The 17,562-nt window shown below is 42.6% G+C and overlaps 1 protein-coding gene across 1 annotated transcript in view; it reads left to right on the forward strand.

Moving 5' to 3' along the window:
• FLI1 (Fli-1 proto-oncogene, ETS transcription factor) overlaps positions 1-17,562 on the forward strand; it is a 92,978-nt gene that overhangs the window by 29,852 nt on the left and 45,564 nt on the right. The window contains exons 3-4 of the mRNA XM_040431812.1: positions 15,159-15,304; positions 15,629-15,832. Of these exons, the coding sequence (XP_040287746.1) occupies positions 15,159-15,304; positions 15,629-15,832 (350 nt within the window). The remainder of the gene's footprint in view (positions 1-15,158; positions 15,305-15,628; positions 15,833-17,562) is intronic.

Raw genomic sequence — 17,562 nt, forward strand, 5'->3', positions numbered from 1 at the left:
GCATTACTTATTCTGTACTGATCCTGAGTTACATCCTGTATTATACTCCAGAGCTGCACTCACTCTTCTGGTGGAGTCACTGTGTACATACATTACATTACTTATCCTGTACTGATCCTGAGTTACATCCTGTATTATATTCCAGAGCTGCACTCACTATTCTGCTGGTGGCGTCACTGTGTACATACATTACTTATCCTGTACTGATCCTGAGATACATCCTGTATTATACTCCAGAGCTGCACTCACTCTTCTGGTGGAGTCACTGTGTAGACACATTACATTACTTATCCTGTACTGATCCTGAGTTACATCCTGTATTATATTCCAGAGCTGCACTCACTATTCTGCTGGTGGCGTCACTGTGTACATACATTACTTATCCTGTACTGATCCTGAGTTACATCCTGTATTATACTCCAGAGCTGCACTTACTCTTCTGGTGGAGTCACTGTGTAGACACATTACATTACTTATCCTGTACTGATCCTGAGTTACATCCTGTATTATATTCCAGAGCTGCACTCACTATTCTGCTGGTGGCGTCACTGTGTACATACATTACTTATCCTGCACTATACTCTAGAGTTGTACTCACTTTTATTTTGGTGGAGTCACTCTGCGCATACTGTACATGATATTACCTATTCTGTACTGATTGTAAGTTAGTGCCATATACTCCGATGCTGCACTCACAATTCTCAGGCTTAAAAGGCAATTGACACCTTTCAGGGCATTTTTATTATTTTATTCTACTTGTTATGAGCTTAAAAATTCATTTTCTAATTGGTCTTTATGAACAATTGTCAATAATGTGAACTCTGCTCTGAAGACTGTTGATTCTGCTTTTCAATTAAATCCATCAGAGACCTGCGCTACTTTTTTTTTTTTTTAAACACAGTGGTCGGGGTCGTGTCCTGTCACCTGGTATATAACTGGTTAATGTCCTCCTATTACTAGACTACAGGGAGTGCAGAATTATTAGGCAAGTTGTATTTTTGAGGATTAATTTTATTATTGAACAACAACCATGTTCTCAATGAACCCAAAAAACTCATTAATATCAAAGCTGAATATTTTTGGAAGTAGTTTTTAGTTTGTTTTTAGTTTTAGCTATTTTAGGGGGATATCTGTGTGTGCAGGTGACTATTACTGTGCATAATTATTAGGCAACTTAACAAAAAACAAATATATACCCATTTCAATTATTTATTTTTACCAGTGAAACCAATATAACATCTCAACATTCACAAATATACATTTCTGACATTCAAAAACAAAACAAAAACAAATCAGTGACCAATATAGCCACCTTTCTTTGCAAGGACACTCAAAAGCCTGCCATCCATGGATTCTGTCAGTGTTTTGATCTGTTCACCATCAACATTGCGTGCAGCAGCAACCACAGCCTCCCAGACACTGTTCAGAGAGGTGTACTGTTTTCCCTCCTTGTAAATCTCACATTTGATGATGGACCACAGGTTCTCAATGGGGTTCAGATCAGGTGAACAAGGAGGCCATGTCATTAGATTTTCTTCTTTTATACCCTTTCTTGCCAGCCACGCTGTGGAGTACTTGGACGCGTGTGATGGAGCATTGTCCTGCATGAAAATCATGTTTTTCTTGAAGGATGCAGACTTCTTCCTGTACCACTGCTTGAAGAAGGTGTCTTCCAGAAACTGGCAGTAGGACTGGGAGTTGAGCTTGACTCCATCCTCAACCCGAAAAGGCCCCACAAGCTCATCTTTGATGATACCAGCCCAAACCAGTACTCCACCTCCACCTTGCTGGCGTCTGAGTCGGACTGGAGCTCTCTGCCCTTTACCAATCCAGCCACGGACCCATCCATCTGGCCCATCAAGACTCACTCTCATTTCATCAGTCCATAAAACCTTAGAAAAATCAGTCTTGAGATATTTCTTGGCCCAGTCTTGACGTTTCAGCTTGTGTGTCTTGTTCAGTGGTGGTCGTCTTTCAGCCTTTCTTACCTTGGCCATGTCTCTGAGTATTGCACACCTTGTGCTTTTGGGCACTCCAGTGATGTTGCAGCTCTGAAATATGGCCAAACTGGTGGCAAGTGGCATCTTGGCAGCTGCACGCTTGACTTTTCTCAGTTCATGGGCAGTTATTTTGCGCCTTGGTTTTTCCACACGCTTCTTGCGACCCTGTTGACTATTTTGAATGAAACGCTTGATTGTTCGATGATCACGCTTCAGAAGCTTTGCAATTTTAAGAGTGCTGCATCCCTCTGCAAGATATCTCACTATTTTTGACTTTTCTGAGCCTGTCAAGTCCTTCTTTTGACCCATTTTGCCAAAGGAAAGGAAGTTGCCTAATAATTATGCACACCTAATATAGGGTGTTGATGTCATTAGACCACACCCCTTCTCATTACAGAGATGCACATCACCTAATATGCTTAATTGGTAGTAGGCTTTCGAGCCTATACAGCTTGGAGTAAGACAACATGCATAAAGAGGATGATGTGGTCAAAATACTCATTTGCCTAATAATTCTGCACTCCCTGTAGTGTCTGTGTATTAGATATAGGGGTTATATATTATATAGATGGGGTCACAGTGGTTGGAGTTGTGTCCTGTCACCCGGTATATAACACTTACAATATTTTATTAAGCAATAAAAACATACAAAAATAATACATCAAGATTATAGTGTCTATACCCTTAAACCCCTCCCCACCCCGAATTCCCTCCCAAACTCCCAGACCTGCGCTACCTTCAGTCTAACTCCATACCTTCCATTACCACTGTCTACATACTTATTCTGCATGGATCTGGAGCACTATTATGCTCATGGAGTCACTGTGTACATACATTACCTACCCGTCCTGATCCTGAGTTATATCCTGTGTTAGGCCTCTTTCACACGGGTGAGTTTTCCACGCGGGTGCAATGCGTGAGGTGAACGCATTGCACCTGCACTGAATCCAGACCCCTTCACTTCAATGGGGCTGTGCACATGAGCGGTGATTTTCATGCATCACTTATGCGTTGCGTGAAATCGCAGCAAGCTCTATATTGTGCGTTTTTTACACAACGCAGGCCCCATAGAAGTGAATGGGGCTGCATGTAAATCGCAAGCATCCGCAAGCAAGTGCAGATGCGGTGCGATTTTCACGCATGGTTGCTAGGGGACGATCGGGATGGGGACTCGATCATTATTATTTTCCCTTATAACATGGTTATAAGGGAAAATAATAGCATTCTTAATACAGAATGCTTAGTAAAATAGGGATGGAAGGGTTAAAAAATAAAAAAATTAACTCACCTCATCCACTTGTTCGCGCAGCCCGACTCGTCTTCTTTCTTCTTCTTTGAGGACCTGGGAAAAAAGGACCTTTGGTGACGTCACTGTGCTCATCACATGGTCCATCACATGATCCATCACTGTGGTGATGGACCATGTGATGAGCGCAGTGATATCACCAAAGGTCCTTTTCCTCCCAAGTCATCAAAGAAGAAGAAAGAAGATGAGCCAGGCTACGCGAACAAGTGGATGAGGTGAGTTGAATTTTATTTAATTTTTTTAACCCCTACATCCTTATTTTACTTAGCATTCTGTATTATAAAATGCTATTATTTTCCCTCATAACCATGTTATAAGGGAAAATAATAAAATCTACACACCTGTGAAGAAGTCCGGGTTCGGGTCTGGGTACCAAATATGCCGATTTTTTTCACGCGCGAGCAAAATGCATTAAAATGCTTTGCACTCGCGCGCAAAAATCGTGCATTTTCCCGCGGCGCACCCGCATCCTATCCGGCCCTCACACGCGACGCCCATGTGAAAGAGGCCTTATACTTCAGAGCTGCACTCACTATTCTGCTGGTGGAGTCACTGTCTACATACATTACTTATCCTCTACTGATTATGAATTATATCCTGTATTATACTCCAGAGCTGCACTCATTATTCTGCTTTTGGAGTCACTGTGTACATACATTACATGACTTTTCCAGTACTGATCCTGAGTTACATCCTGTATTTTACTCCAGAGCTGCATTCACTGTTCTGCTGGTTATTAATACAAAGATTCAGTAGCTGTACAAATTATTTGCACAGTTTAAGCCTCAAAAGAGGCCCCTATTTTTACAACACATTTCTGGGCTCGGAGGCCCCTTCATTGTCAAAGAGACAATGGCATTATTACCCTATAAAAGTAAAGGATCTCTTTTGGAATTATGTTCCCTTTGGATTGTATTATTTGGCCGCATGCACTCCTTTTGAGGCCTCTTTCACATGTCAGTGAATCATGGATGAGTGCTGTACGTGTTCGTCACGGACTAGCAGTGTCCATGGAATATGGATGACACGTGTAAGGCAAAAAACAGACACACGGACCAAACACTGATTCTTCACGGATGTCATGTCACGGATGTCATCACGGACACAGACGTGTAAAAGAGGCCTAAACTGTGCGACTGATTCATACAGCTACTAATTCTCTGTGATACTTCCACTCTGATTTGATTAGCCACCAAACCATCGGCTGCAGCTACCGCCATCAAAAAGCGTTTAGTAGTGACATGCCCAATTTACACACATGATAAGGTGAGCCTGCTAAACTGTACATACAGTGCATATGGAAAGTCTCCAGAAAAGTTAAGTTTTTCCACATTTTGTTATGTTAATATCAAAATGTTCCCCATCAATCTGCACTCAATACCTCATAATGAGACAGTGAAAACAGAACGTTCAAAAGGTTTGTTAATTTATTAAAAAGGAAAAACTAAAATCTTGTATTGACATAAGTACTCAGAACCTTTTTATTCAGTAGTTGGCAGTGATTACAGCCTCCAGTCTTCTTGGGTGTGATGCCACAAGGTTTGCACACCTAGATCTGGATATTTTCTGCAATTTTTCTCTGCAGATCATCTCAAGGGGTTGGATGGGGAACGTCAGTGGACAGTCTTTTTCAGATCTCCCCAGAGATGGACTCAAGGACATTCACAGAGTTGTCCCTAAGCCCCTCTTGTGTCATCTTGGCTGTGTGCTTAGGGTCATTGTCTTGTTCGATGGTAGACCTTCATCCCCGTCTTTGGTCCAGAGCTCTCTGGATCAGGTTTTCATTAAGAATATCTCTGTACTTTGCTCCATTCAGATTTCCCTCAATTCTGCCCAGTCACCCAGTCCCTGCTGCCACCACCATGCTTCACTGCGGGGATGGTATTGTGCAGGTGATGTGCAGTGCCTGGCTTCCTCCAAGCATGAAGCAACATTACAAAATGTGAAAAAAGTGAAAGGGTCAGAAGACTGTCCAAATGCACTGTAGTACTACTAACCCTACGAGCACCTTTCTTTCTTTATATCTCTGCTAAATTTATTGGTTGGTATTTGAAACTGTTAACAAGCTTAAAGAGGACCTTTCACTACAATAAAAAATCTAACCTAAGTATACAGACATGTAGAGCGGCGCCCAGCGATCTCCCTGCACTTACTATTATCCCTGGCGCCGCTCCGTTCTCCCAGTATAGGCTCCGGTATCTTCATATGTTCGCATCAACTGGGTGGAGCCTGCCGGCGTCTCCTTCTCCCAGGCTGTAGCGCTGGCCAATCGCAGCGCTCAGCTCATAGCCTGAGAGGTTTTTTTTCTCTCAGGCTATGAGCTGAGCGATGCGATTGGCCAGCGCTACAGCCTGGGAGAAGGAGACGCTGAACATATGAAGACACCGGAGCCTATACCGGGAGAGCGGAGCGGCGCCCAGGGATAATAGTAAGTGCAGGGAGATCCCTGGGCACCGCTCTACATGTCTGTATACTTATACATTAATACAAGGCACTTACTAATGTATTGTTATTGTCCATTTTGCTTCCTTTGCTGGCGGGATTAATTTTTTCAGATATGCCTGAGGATAGGCCATCAATAATAATGTCCTGAAATAGTTCTTTAAAGAACTATCACTGTATAATTTTGGGACAAACATAAATTTCACATAGAAGAATATATGTGCTTACCAACATTTTTGTTGGTAAAATCGGGGCATCTAAGCCCCGCTCATGGGAATGCACCAACCCTGCCTGGGAATGCCCACTTATGGACAGGGCTTATATTAGCTCAGCCCATTTTCTGCCCAAGATAGCCCAAATCTGCCGGGACTGTGTTTGAAAATTAGGGTCAGTCCTGGCAAATTCACAATAGTTGGCAACTATGGTATACATAGATCAGAGTACATTTATTCTGGCAGAGTGAAAATACTCCTCATAGCATTTTTGAGGAGTATTTTTAGCTAAAGAGGAGTACAAAATAAGACGATGGGTGGCTGTATTTTTTGTTGTGTTTTTTTTTATGTAGCTACAGTATATGAGGGTTTGTTTTTATGCACAATGAAGTGTAATTAAGTACCACATATAATTTATTAACTATCAATAATAACAAGCATATTACTTTTATTCTATCGACCAGTACGATTACCGCAATACCATATATGTTTAGTTTCTTTTTTGTTACCTTTGCACAAAAATAGCATGACTCATACAAAAATAATAGTTTATGTCGTTGCATTCCAAGAACCATAAATGATTCATTTTTCTGTCGATGTAGCTGCATGTGGCTTGTTTTTGCAGGATGAGATGTCATTTTTATTGGTACCATTTTGGGTAAAATGGAACTTATTAACTTTTTTTTGGGGGGGGGGGGGGGGGGGATAGGAAAAAAACTGTTCCGTCAATATATATTGTGACACAGTGAGAGGTTTGGTCTGGGAAAACAGATATTTTCCTCCCAGCATGTGCTGCTGGGTTGATTTACAGCCGGGTGAGGTCAAATATCGGATCGGATTTTAAGTGCCGGTCCAGGTTTTAGCAGCACCTAGCTGTCCTCAAATAGGCAGCTGGGCTCAGAAGCCAGGTCTCTGTGTTGGGATCTGGGAGCCTTGTGTCTGGATGAAGGCTTGCTACCTGTTTGGCGTGAAAACAGGTTGGTGCTGTTATGGTCAAGGACTCTTTGAGGCAGAATTGCTGCATGGTGTGAATTACCACCAACACCACAAGGTGACTTTTTGTTTGATTATGACTGCTTGTTGTGTCACTTGCCTAAAGTGTGAATAAAACACTGAACTGTTTGATCCAAATAACTTGTTGTTGCCTCTATACTGCGTCCGCTAATCCTGTCTACCAGAGCGAAACCCCCCCAATATATATATATATATATATATATATATTTATTAATTTTTTTTTTTTTTTTTACATTGTTCATGGGCGGTTTAAACAACGTTATCTTTAATACAGTTATCTTTAACCACGTTTTATGAAAAAAGAATATATATTTTTAATAAACTTTATTAACCTTTGGTTATTATTTTACCTGTATTTTAGTATATTTTAGTCTCATGAGGTGACATGGCTTTTTATAATGCAATTTTACCTTGTTTACTAATGCATTATAGCCTTTCACGGTAACTGTAACAGGCAGTCTATTAGGCTAAGGCATCTTTCACACCTGTGGCCAGGTGTTGCGTGTAGCAGGTCTGGCAGAATGTCTGGAATCAGCTTGACAAAAAACGTTGCACACGGTGATTTTTGTCCGGCTGATTCTCTGCATATTTGCTGGCTAGCGGCCAGACCTCTGCTGGACCCCATTAGAGTTGGTAGTATCTGGCAATACGGATCTGGAGAACTCCGGCCGGCTGTTCTCTACCTGAACAACCTGCTGGATTTCCCTGCCTCAAGTGTGAAACTAGCCTAAGCATGTGGCTTAATAGGCTTACTCATGGCAGGCCTGAAGTACTTAGTTAGGCACCCAGCTGCCATGGCAGCACCCCTTGATTGCATTCGTGGGATGCAAGGGTCACAGAGAGAGCCCCCTCCAATCTAGGAGATTACTCCGAATCCAGCCATTACAGCGGAAGCCTAAGAAGATGCAATTGATTCCAGTGCATGAAAGCATGAGTTGTCCAGTCTTTTAATGTTCCTTTGGTTATTCATTAATTTGGATTTGCCTATTTTTTTGTTATCTATGCATAAAGGGGTTTTGTACTGATGCCCTATCCTCAGGATAAGAAGCTCATCACATTTCCCGCAATCTTAGGTTTAGCCGGCACAGAGTAGTGCCCACAAATCACACATAGACATAGTACAGGCAGAGCCAGTGTTAGAACAAGGGGTCATACAATGGAAAATGCAGGATCCCTGAGATTTTAAGAATTTAAAGGGCTTCTGTCAGCCCACTAAACCGTTTTTTTTTTTTTTGTTTACTAATAATCCCTACACTGCGATCTCTGCATACATAAGTAAAATAATAATTTTCGTTCAGTAGAATTTGATAAAACGCTATTTTTATAATATGTAAATTACCTTGCTACCAGCAAGTAGGACGGCTACTTGCTGGTAGCAGCAGCATCCTCCGATCCTAATGACGCCCCCTACGCATTGTGATTGACAGGGCCAGGGAACGGAATCGTTCTCTGCTGGCCCTGCCTGTTTTCATTCAATATCTGGTGCCTGCGCCGCGGCCGTACCTATCTTCAATCTGCGCAGGCGCACTGAGAGGCGGCCACTCACTCGGCCGCTCGCTCCTCAATGCGCCTGCGCCGGGTGTAGATGTGACGTCATCGGCGCAGGCGCATTGAGGAGCGAGCGGCCGAGTGAGTGGCCGCCTCTCAGTGCGCCTGCGCAGATTGAAGATAGGTATGGCCGCGGCGCAGGCACCAGATATTGAATGAAAACAGGCAGGGCCAGCAGAGAACGATTCCGTTCCCTGGCCCTGTCAATCACAATGCGTAGGGGGCGTCATTAGGATCGGAGGATGCTGCTGCTACCAGCAAGTAGCCGTCCTACTTGCTGGTAGCAAGGTAATTTACATATTATAAAAATAGCGTTTTATCAAATTCTACTGAACGAAAATTATTATTTTACTTATGTATGCAGAGATCGCAGTGTAGGGATTATTATTAAACAAAAAAAAAAAAAACGGTTTAGTGGGCTGACAGAAGCCCTTTAAGATCCTATATCGCCTGATAACGGGGGCCAATAAAAATACATCTGCTGTGATTTGCTAATCTCTAGTATTTTACCATGTGTCCCCTAATTTCATAGCTTGTGAGTTAGTAAGGTATTATGTCATGAGGAAACAACTCTATAGACACATCATCTGTAGTGTTGAGCGAACTTGTGTTTTAAGTTTGGCGTCTAAAGTTCGAGTTCGGGTAATCAAAGTATCCCGTTATGGATTCTAAATTCCGTTATGGTCCATGGTAGCGGAATCCATAACGGGATACTTCGATAACCCGAACCCGAACTTTAGACGCCGAACTTAAAACACAAGTTCGCTCAACACTAATCATCTGGCTTATACTGTACCGTACATGAGGTGCCTGTTATAGAGCATCTTCTTCATGGCACTTCACTAGTGCCCATCCACCGGTAAAGGTAAGCCATGGAAATAGTTCATTCTCCGAGCTCCACATGCAATCTTACCGGCACTGAGAAATATTGTTTTGTTGCCAGAGTAGCACCATGACCCTTGTTTCCACATATCGTATGGTCGCCCCTGATCAGCCATGTCAGATTGTAAACTCCTTGATAATAAAACCTTAAAGGAGCTATCAGGCCCTAAAAATACACCATGGAAAAGTGCCTAAGCACAAGCCTGCGATTTCCAAACAGAGGCCGTCATTTGTAATATGCGCGCCAAAAGATATGAACTTTAACCATGTACAATGTTATTTTGTAATTGTGCCTCCTGCACACCCCGAGAATGGTCCTTCCATAACCCTGTGGGGATTTGACAAGAGATCTTTGGTCAGCTGCCTGGAAAAACAGTAGCCAAAAAGATGAAAACTTAAATTCAAACACATGTTAGTCAACATCTCCTACCCATTGTGTAGATCTGCAGACTAGCACAGACATTCGGAAAAAATTACGGATGAACTGTTAACCCTCTGGAGAGATGAGAAACACATTACAGAGAGAAATCCGCAGCCCTCTGCAGAACAGCTTAGTGATGTTGCTAGTGACGATAACAACTCGCTGCAACAAAAAGCAGTCTGAACTATGCTGACCCTGGATAAAAAATCGAATACTCCGCCAGTGACACAGACGCCGTAACACGGCCATTATTCTACACACACTGTATTACTTACTGCGGAATTCTGCATCTGTCCTGGGACTCACGGTATTCAGTGTGTTCAGCTCCTCTGAACATAGCACGCAGTTTTTAAAAATTGGTAATTTTCCTGACTTACCTGCAAAGCAGTATATAAGAGAATGTGGACCTATATTTGTGCTGTGAGATATATATATATATATATATATGTGAAACTCGAAAAATTTGAATATCGTGCAAAGTTCATTTATTTCAGTAATGCAACTTAAAAGGTGAAACTAACATATGAGACTCATTACATGCAAAGTGAGATATTTCAGGCCTTTATTTGTTATCATTTGGATGATTATGGCTTACAGCTTATGAAACCCCAAAGTCACAGTTTTGAGGTACCCTTTGCTCAGGGGATATGGATTAATTAGCTGACTAGAGTGTGACACTTTGAGCCCAGAATATTGAACCTTTTCACTAAATTCTAATTTTAAGCTGCAATATTGCAATTCCTTTTAAGTTGCATTACTGAAATAAATTTTGCACGATATTCTATTTTTTCGAGTTTCACCTGTATATACACCTCAAGGCTTATTTCACACAAGCGATACAGAGTGTCTGAAAAAACATGGTTTTGCATGCAAGTTCAATTAGTTTTGCTTGAGACTGTGTTCAGTGTGTGCGTTTTTTCCTTCCGGATGGTATCTTGGTATCTGGATTGCGTTTTTCACACGTGTAAAAAAATAAATAAAATAAAAATTATAATAATCTCTGTCTCCTAGCAACCATCATTTAAAAAAAGCATCTGGATGCCTTCTGTTTCTCATGCAAACCCCATTTATTTCTATGGAAATAACCTGCTGCAATTTTTCCTGAACGCAAAGATAATGCGTGAAAAATGTGCACAGACCCATTGAGATGAACGGTCAGGATTCAGTCCGGATGCTGTGCTTTCAGAACACGCATCGCATCTCTATGGAAAAATCGCTTGCGTGAAAGAGGCCTTATGCTCCATTATCTATACATCTTGTTTTGTTGTCAGACACACTCCCACCTGGTGCTCAGAGGGGCAGAGATGTTCCTAACTTATTAAATGGCTTGCACCTCTTAAATTAGACACAGTTTACTTCAGTGCAGATTACAGCTAGACTGGAATACGAAACGCCCCCAGTGACGCCATCACATGGGTGCACATACTTACACACATACATCAGTTGTGTCCAGCCAGTTTTTTTTTGCAGAGCCAGACACAATTGATATATGTGCATTCAAGGGTACATTTGTTAAGACCAGCATTTTAGACGCCAGTCTTAATAAGCCCCTTCACTGGCGATGGATCGCTGAAGTTATGTAGAGGCACTTCAGCGTATCCACCGGCAATTCAAAATGTCTTACTGCCTACCAGCTGTCTTACATTTAGACCATTTTCAATGCATAAGGCCTCATGCACACGACCGTTGTGTGTTTTGCGGTCCGCAAATTGCGGAACGGCGCGGACAGCCATTGATATAACTGCCTATTCTTGTCCGCAAAACAGACAAGAATAGGACAAGTTATATTTTTTTTGCGGACCACGGAACGGAGCAACGGATGCGGACATTACACGGACTGCTGTCTGCATCTTTTGCGGCCCCCATTGAAGTGAATGGGTCCGCATCCGAGCCGCAAAAACTTTGGCTCGGATGCGGACCAAAACAACGGTTGTGTGCATGAGGCCTAAACCAGACGTAGAAAATGATAAATGAGACGGGCCAGGCCTGCCAGCCTGTCCCCTTCCCTGTCCACCTGGCATGAGTGGGGAAGAAGTCGTAGATTCTGCCGCAACAAGGCATGCGACAGGATCTGCGCCAGATATACGCCACAAAAGTGCATCAGGAAGCCTGACCATATGGTCATACCCATAATGCCAGACGGAAAAACAAATCATGCAGTTTTTTCTGTCCAGCGCTATTTGACATATGGTAACATATGTGATGTACCAAATGTATGGGATATAGTATGCAATATATGGGAAATAGATCAGTATGGGGTATTTAATGTATATGACTCCTGTGATTGGTGAATGTTACACATTAATATAGGAGATATACACAGAATTTTGATTTAGAAACACACTATTTGTCAAACATGGTGATTGACGTGGACTATTTTCTGAGCCTAAAAAACATAAGTGATTTAGGTATGTTAGACCTGTTTCACACTTGGGTTGTGGCTTTCTGGTTTTGAGATCTGGCAGAGGATCTCAAAACCTGAATTAAACGGATCCTTGCCATTTAATACATCCGGATGCATCTGTTTTAGCCGGATCTGGTTGTATTAAATCTAAACTGAACAAACCGTATTCTGTGTGAAAATCACTGTAAGCCAATGGGCACTGGATCCCAAAAAACGGAGGCCTCATGCACACGACCGTTGTTGTGGTCCGCATCCGAGCCGCATTTCTATCCGTGTGCTGTCCGCATCCGTTGCTCCGTTCCGTGGCCCCGCCCAAAAAATATAGCATGTCCTATTCTTGTCCATTTTACGGACAAGAATAGGCATTTCTACAAAGAGCTTCGGACCGCAAAAAACGGCAGGGTCATGTGCATGAGGCCTTACATTGATTTTCATGCCAGATACAGTTTGTTCTGTTTCGCACACCAGACACAAACCGCATCTTGCAGCAGTTTTGTGTCAGCATCCCAATCAGTTTTGTCCCCACTGACAATGAATGGGGACAAAACTGATCCTCTGCCAGATCTCAAAACCAGAAAGCCACAATGCAAGTGTGAAACAGGCCTTAGAAGGGTTATCCCACAAAAAGTATTTATCATATAACCACAGGATAGGTGATAAATATCAGATCCTGAAAATGGGGGTCCCCATGTCCACTCTCCGAGTAAAGTGGTGCACGTCAGTCCAACACTCCATTCACTGCGAAGGGACTGACGGAGCGCTTTATGTCTCATGTGGATCGCTGATAAATACTTTTCATGGGATAACCCCTTTATAAGGGGATAGCCACACAGTCAGGTTTGCTGATGCAGTTTTAGAACAGATTTATTTAACCAATCATTAGTAACAGGAGTCGTCCCGGAAGATTGGAAATTGGCAAATGTCGTGCCCATTCACAAGAAAGGTAGTAGGGAGGAATCGAGCAACTATAGACCAGTGAGTCTGACATCAATAGTAGGCAAATTAATGGAAACCCTATTAAAGGATAGGATTGTGGAACATCTAAAATCCCATGGATTGCAAGATGAAAAACAACATGGGTTTACTTCAGGGAGATCATGTCAAACAAATCTTATAGATTTTTTTGACTGGGTGAATAAAATAATAGACGGTGGAGGTGCAGTAGACATCGCATATCTAGATTTTAGTAAGGCTTTTGACACTGTCCCACATAGAAGACTTATCAATAAACTGCAGTCATTGAGCATGGACTCCCATATTGTTGAGTGGATTAGGCAGTGGCTGAGTGACAGACAACAGAGGGTTGTAGTCAATGGAGAACATTCAAAACAAGGTCATGTTACCAGTGGGGTTCCACAGGGATCTGTACTGGGACCGATTTTGTTTAATATCCTCATAAGTGATATTGCAAAAGGCCTCGATGGTAAGGTTTGTCTTTTTGCTGATGACACAAAGATATGTAACAGGGTTGATGTTCCTGGAGGGAAACGCCAAATGGAAAAGGATTTAGGAAAACTAGAAGAATGGTCAGAACTCTGGAAACTGAAATTTAATGTGGATAAGTGCAAGATAATGCACCTGGGGCGTAAAAACCCAAGGGCAGAATATAGAATATTTGACACAGTCCTGACCTCAGTATCTGAGGAAAGGGATTTAGGAGTAATTATTTCAGAAGACTTAAAGGTGGGAAGACAATGTAATAGAGCAGCACGAAATGCCAGCAGAATGCTTGGATGTATAGGGAGAGGTATAAGCAGTAGAAAGAGTGAAGTGCTTATGCCGCTGTACAGAACACTGGTGAGACCTCACTTGGAGTATTGTGCGCAGTACTGGAGGCCATATCTCCAGAAGGATATAGATACTCTAGAGAGAGTTCAGAGAAGAGCTACTAAACTAGTACATGGATTGCAGGATAAAACTTACCAGGAAAGGTTAAAGGACCTTAATATGTATAGCTTGGAAAAAAGAAGAGACAGAGGGGATATGATAGAAACTTTTAAATACATAAAGGGAATCAACTCGGTAAAGGAGGAGAGCATATTTAAAAGAAGAAAAACTACCACAAGAGGACACAGTTTTAAATTAGAGGGGCAAAGGTTTAAAAGTAATATAAGGAAGTATTACTTTACTGAGAGAGTAGTGGATGCATGGAATAGCCTTCCTGCAGAAGTGGTAGCTGCAAATACAGTGAAGGGGTTTAAGCATGCATGGGATAGGCATAAGGCCATCCTTCATATAAGATAGGGCCGGGGGCTATCCATAGTATTCAGTATATTGGGCAGACTAGATGGGCCAAATGGTTCTTATCTGCCGTCACATTCTATGTTTCTATGTTTCTAGAAGCCAAAATCAGGAGTGGATCTAAAAAGGGGAGAAAATATGAAGGGCAGACATGACTTCTTTTTTTGGTTCACTCTTGGTTTTGGCTTCCATAATTGCATCAGGAAATCTGACTGCGCGCTCATACCCTAATTCACTAATGTTATTAGTACCACAAAATACCACACAAACTTGCACTGAACCTCGAGAGCAAGGTATAAGCCAGTGTACAGAAGTCAAAGTTAAAGTTTTTCTTGGGGATACGACCAATCACCCAAAAGAACATCAAGACAGTTCATGTGGCTGCTCAGTACCAGCCTATATGTCATTGACCCGAATCGAATAAAGGACATTCCTTTCCTGTCCTGAATTGGTCATCCTCACGGATACGAAGTGATTTGCAGAATTTACTCTTATTTATCTGACTTCTGATATTGTATCTACCAATACACTTTGTATTATTGTATTACTTTTCTATTTGTATGAACTTGAAAATTCAATGAAATATTTTTTTTCCCCGCAAAGTTAACGTTGCCTATACAGCCTGTATGAACAAGGCACCGAGCATTATTGTGTTCCTGATCTCACCAGTTTCTTCTTTCCATCTCAGGGAATCTCCTGTGGACTGCAGTGTGAACAAATGCAGCAAACTTATCGGCTCTGAGAACAACGGAATGACTTACAGCTATATGGATGAAAAAAATGGACCTCCACCCAATATGACCACCAACGAGAGGAGAGTCATTGTGCCAGCAGGTAGTTCACTGCCATATGTCACTCCATTTGTCTACCTGCCAAATATTATAAACTCCCAGAGTATTCTAGTACTAATAATCTACCAGAAAGAGAGAGCAGCACCCAACCGCTCTCCGTCTGGAGGACTACTTGCATCTGTGCATCATATGGACACCCACTGATTTCAGTGGGAGATTAGGAATGTTGAGGTTGGAGAGGAGGACATTAGACTTGCTCATACTTAGTAATGTGTCATGATATTTACCTACGGGGCTATACAAAATTAAGGCAGCTCTAAAACGTAGTGTGATTTGTCACTAAAGTATCTTCAACCTCCCTTTGCAGATCCCACCTTGTGGAGTCAGGACCATGTGCGGCAATGGCTAGACTGGGCGATCAAGGAGTACGGACTCATAGACATTGACTCATGCCTTTTTCAAAATTTGGACGGCAAGGATCTCTGCAAAATGACAAAGGAGGATTTCCAGCGCAGCACAACTCTCTACAACACAGAAGTCCTACTTTCTCATCTCACCTACCTCAGGGAGAGTAAGTGTCAGCCCCCGCCATACTGTCACAGTATTTTTCCGTATAAATCTCACACATTAGGTGCTTAAGAGTACGTTAGTTAACAGGTTGCAGTTTGATCCCAATTAAACTGATGTTTTTTGTATGATAATGTGGGCAAAATCTCGCCATGTGAATATATCATACTTGTCACCCACTCTTAGGCCCCTTTCTCACGGGCAAGTTTTCCATGCGGGTGCAAGTGTGAAGTGAACGCATTGCGCCCGCACTGAATCCTGACCCATTCATTTCAGTGGGTCTGTGTACATGAGCGTTGTTTTTCACGCATCACTTCTGCGTTGCGTGAAAATCGCAGCATGTTCTATATTCTGCGTTTTTCACACAGCCCTGGCCCCATAGAAGTGAATGGGGCTGCGTGAAAAACGCATTGCATCCGCAAGTTTTTCACTGATGGTTGCTAAGAGATGTTGTTTTATCACGTGTGTGAAAAATGCATGAAAACGCATTGCACCCGCGCGGAAAAAACTGAACAACTGAACGCAATCGCAGACAAAACTGACTGAACTTGCTTGCAAAATGGTGAGTTTCACTGAACGCATCCGGACCTAATCCGTCATGTTCGTGTGAAAGAGGCCTAGGGTCCATTCACACGTCCGCAAAATGGGTCCACATCCGTTTCGTAATTTTGCGGAACAGGTGTGGACCCATTCATTTTCAATGGGGCCCGGAATGTGCTGTCCGCATCTGTATTTGCGGATACGCACAAAAATAGAACATGTCCTATTTGTCCTAGGCATTTTCTATGAGAGTGACGGCGATGTGCGGTCTGCAAAATGCAGAACGCACATTGGCGGTGTCCGTGTTATGCGGATCCGCAAAACACATATGGACGTGTGAATGGACCCTTAGTCTGGATCTGTCCTGCCAATCTATCCCTCTACTCAATTCAAACATCACATGTTCTGCAGCAGAGCAGGAAATTACTGTCTCTGCCCTATTCATCAGACAAAGCAGACATCTGTGTCCCATGTGCCGCAGGTCTGACCAGTCTCACTGCTCAACCAAAAATGACCTCTGACCTGCTACCCACTGGGGTCACCACGTGCTGGCATTCTGTGTATAGCTTAAACCTCATTGTGATAAATCACCATTGTCTGCCAATTTCTTCTAATCATCCTTCTAATAATTAAATTACTGCTGCTCTGGCTGCAAGCTGCACCAGGATATACTTCTCTGAGGAATTGTGCGGACACTTATCGCCCCCGGATTAGGTTTGGGCTGTAATGTTCTGTGCAGATTATAAATCCAGGTCTTGAACAGTAACATCTGAAGGTCTATACTATGCTCCAAACTATTACAGAGGTCAATGTATCTGCAGAGGTGTAACGTAGCTTACATTTCCATCACCTGTACTCGTTTGCAACTCCTTGACTTCGGCTACTTTCACACTAGCGTTTTTACTGGATCCGGCAGGGTTCAGCAAAACCGCTTCCGTTACTGATAATACAACCGTCTGCATCTGTTATGAACGGATCCGGTTGTATTATCTTTAACATTGCCAAGACGGATCCATCATGAACTCTTTTAAAAGTCAATGGGGGGCGGATCCGTTTTCTAGTGTGTCAGATTGTGCCAGAGAAAACGGATCCGTCCCCATTGACTTGCATTGCTCCGCATCACAGGACGGAAAGCAAACCGAAGCATGCTGTTGTTTGCTCTCCGGAATGAGAACGGAACGGAATACATTTTGG

Source organism: Bufo bufo, chromosome 1, assembly GCF_905171765.1.
Source record: "Bufo bufo chromosome 1, aBufBuf1.1, whole genome shotgun sequence".
NCBI classification, from domain to species: domain Eukaryota; kingdom Metazoa; phylum Chordata; class Amphibia; order Anura; family Bufonidae; genus Bufo; species Bufo bufo.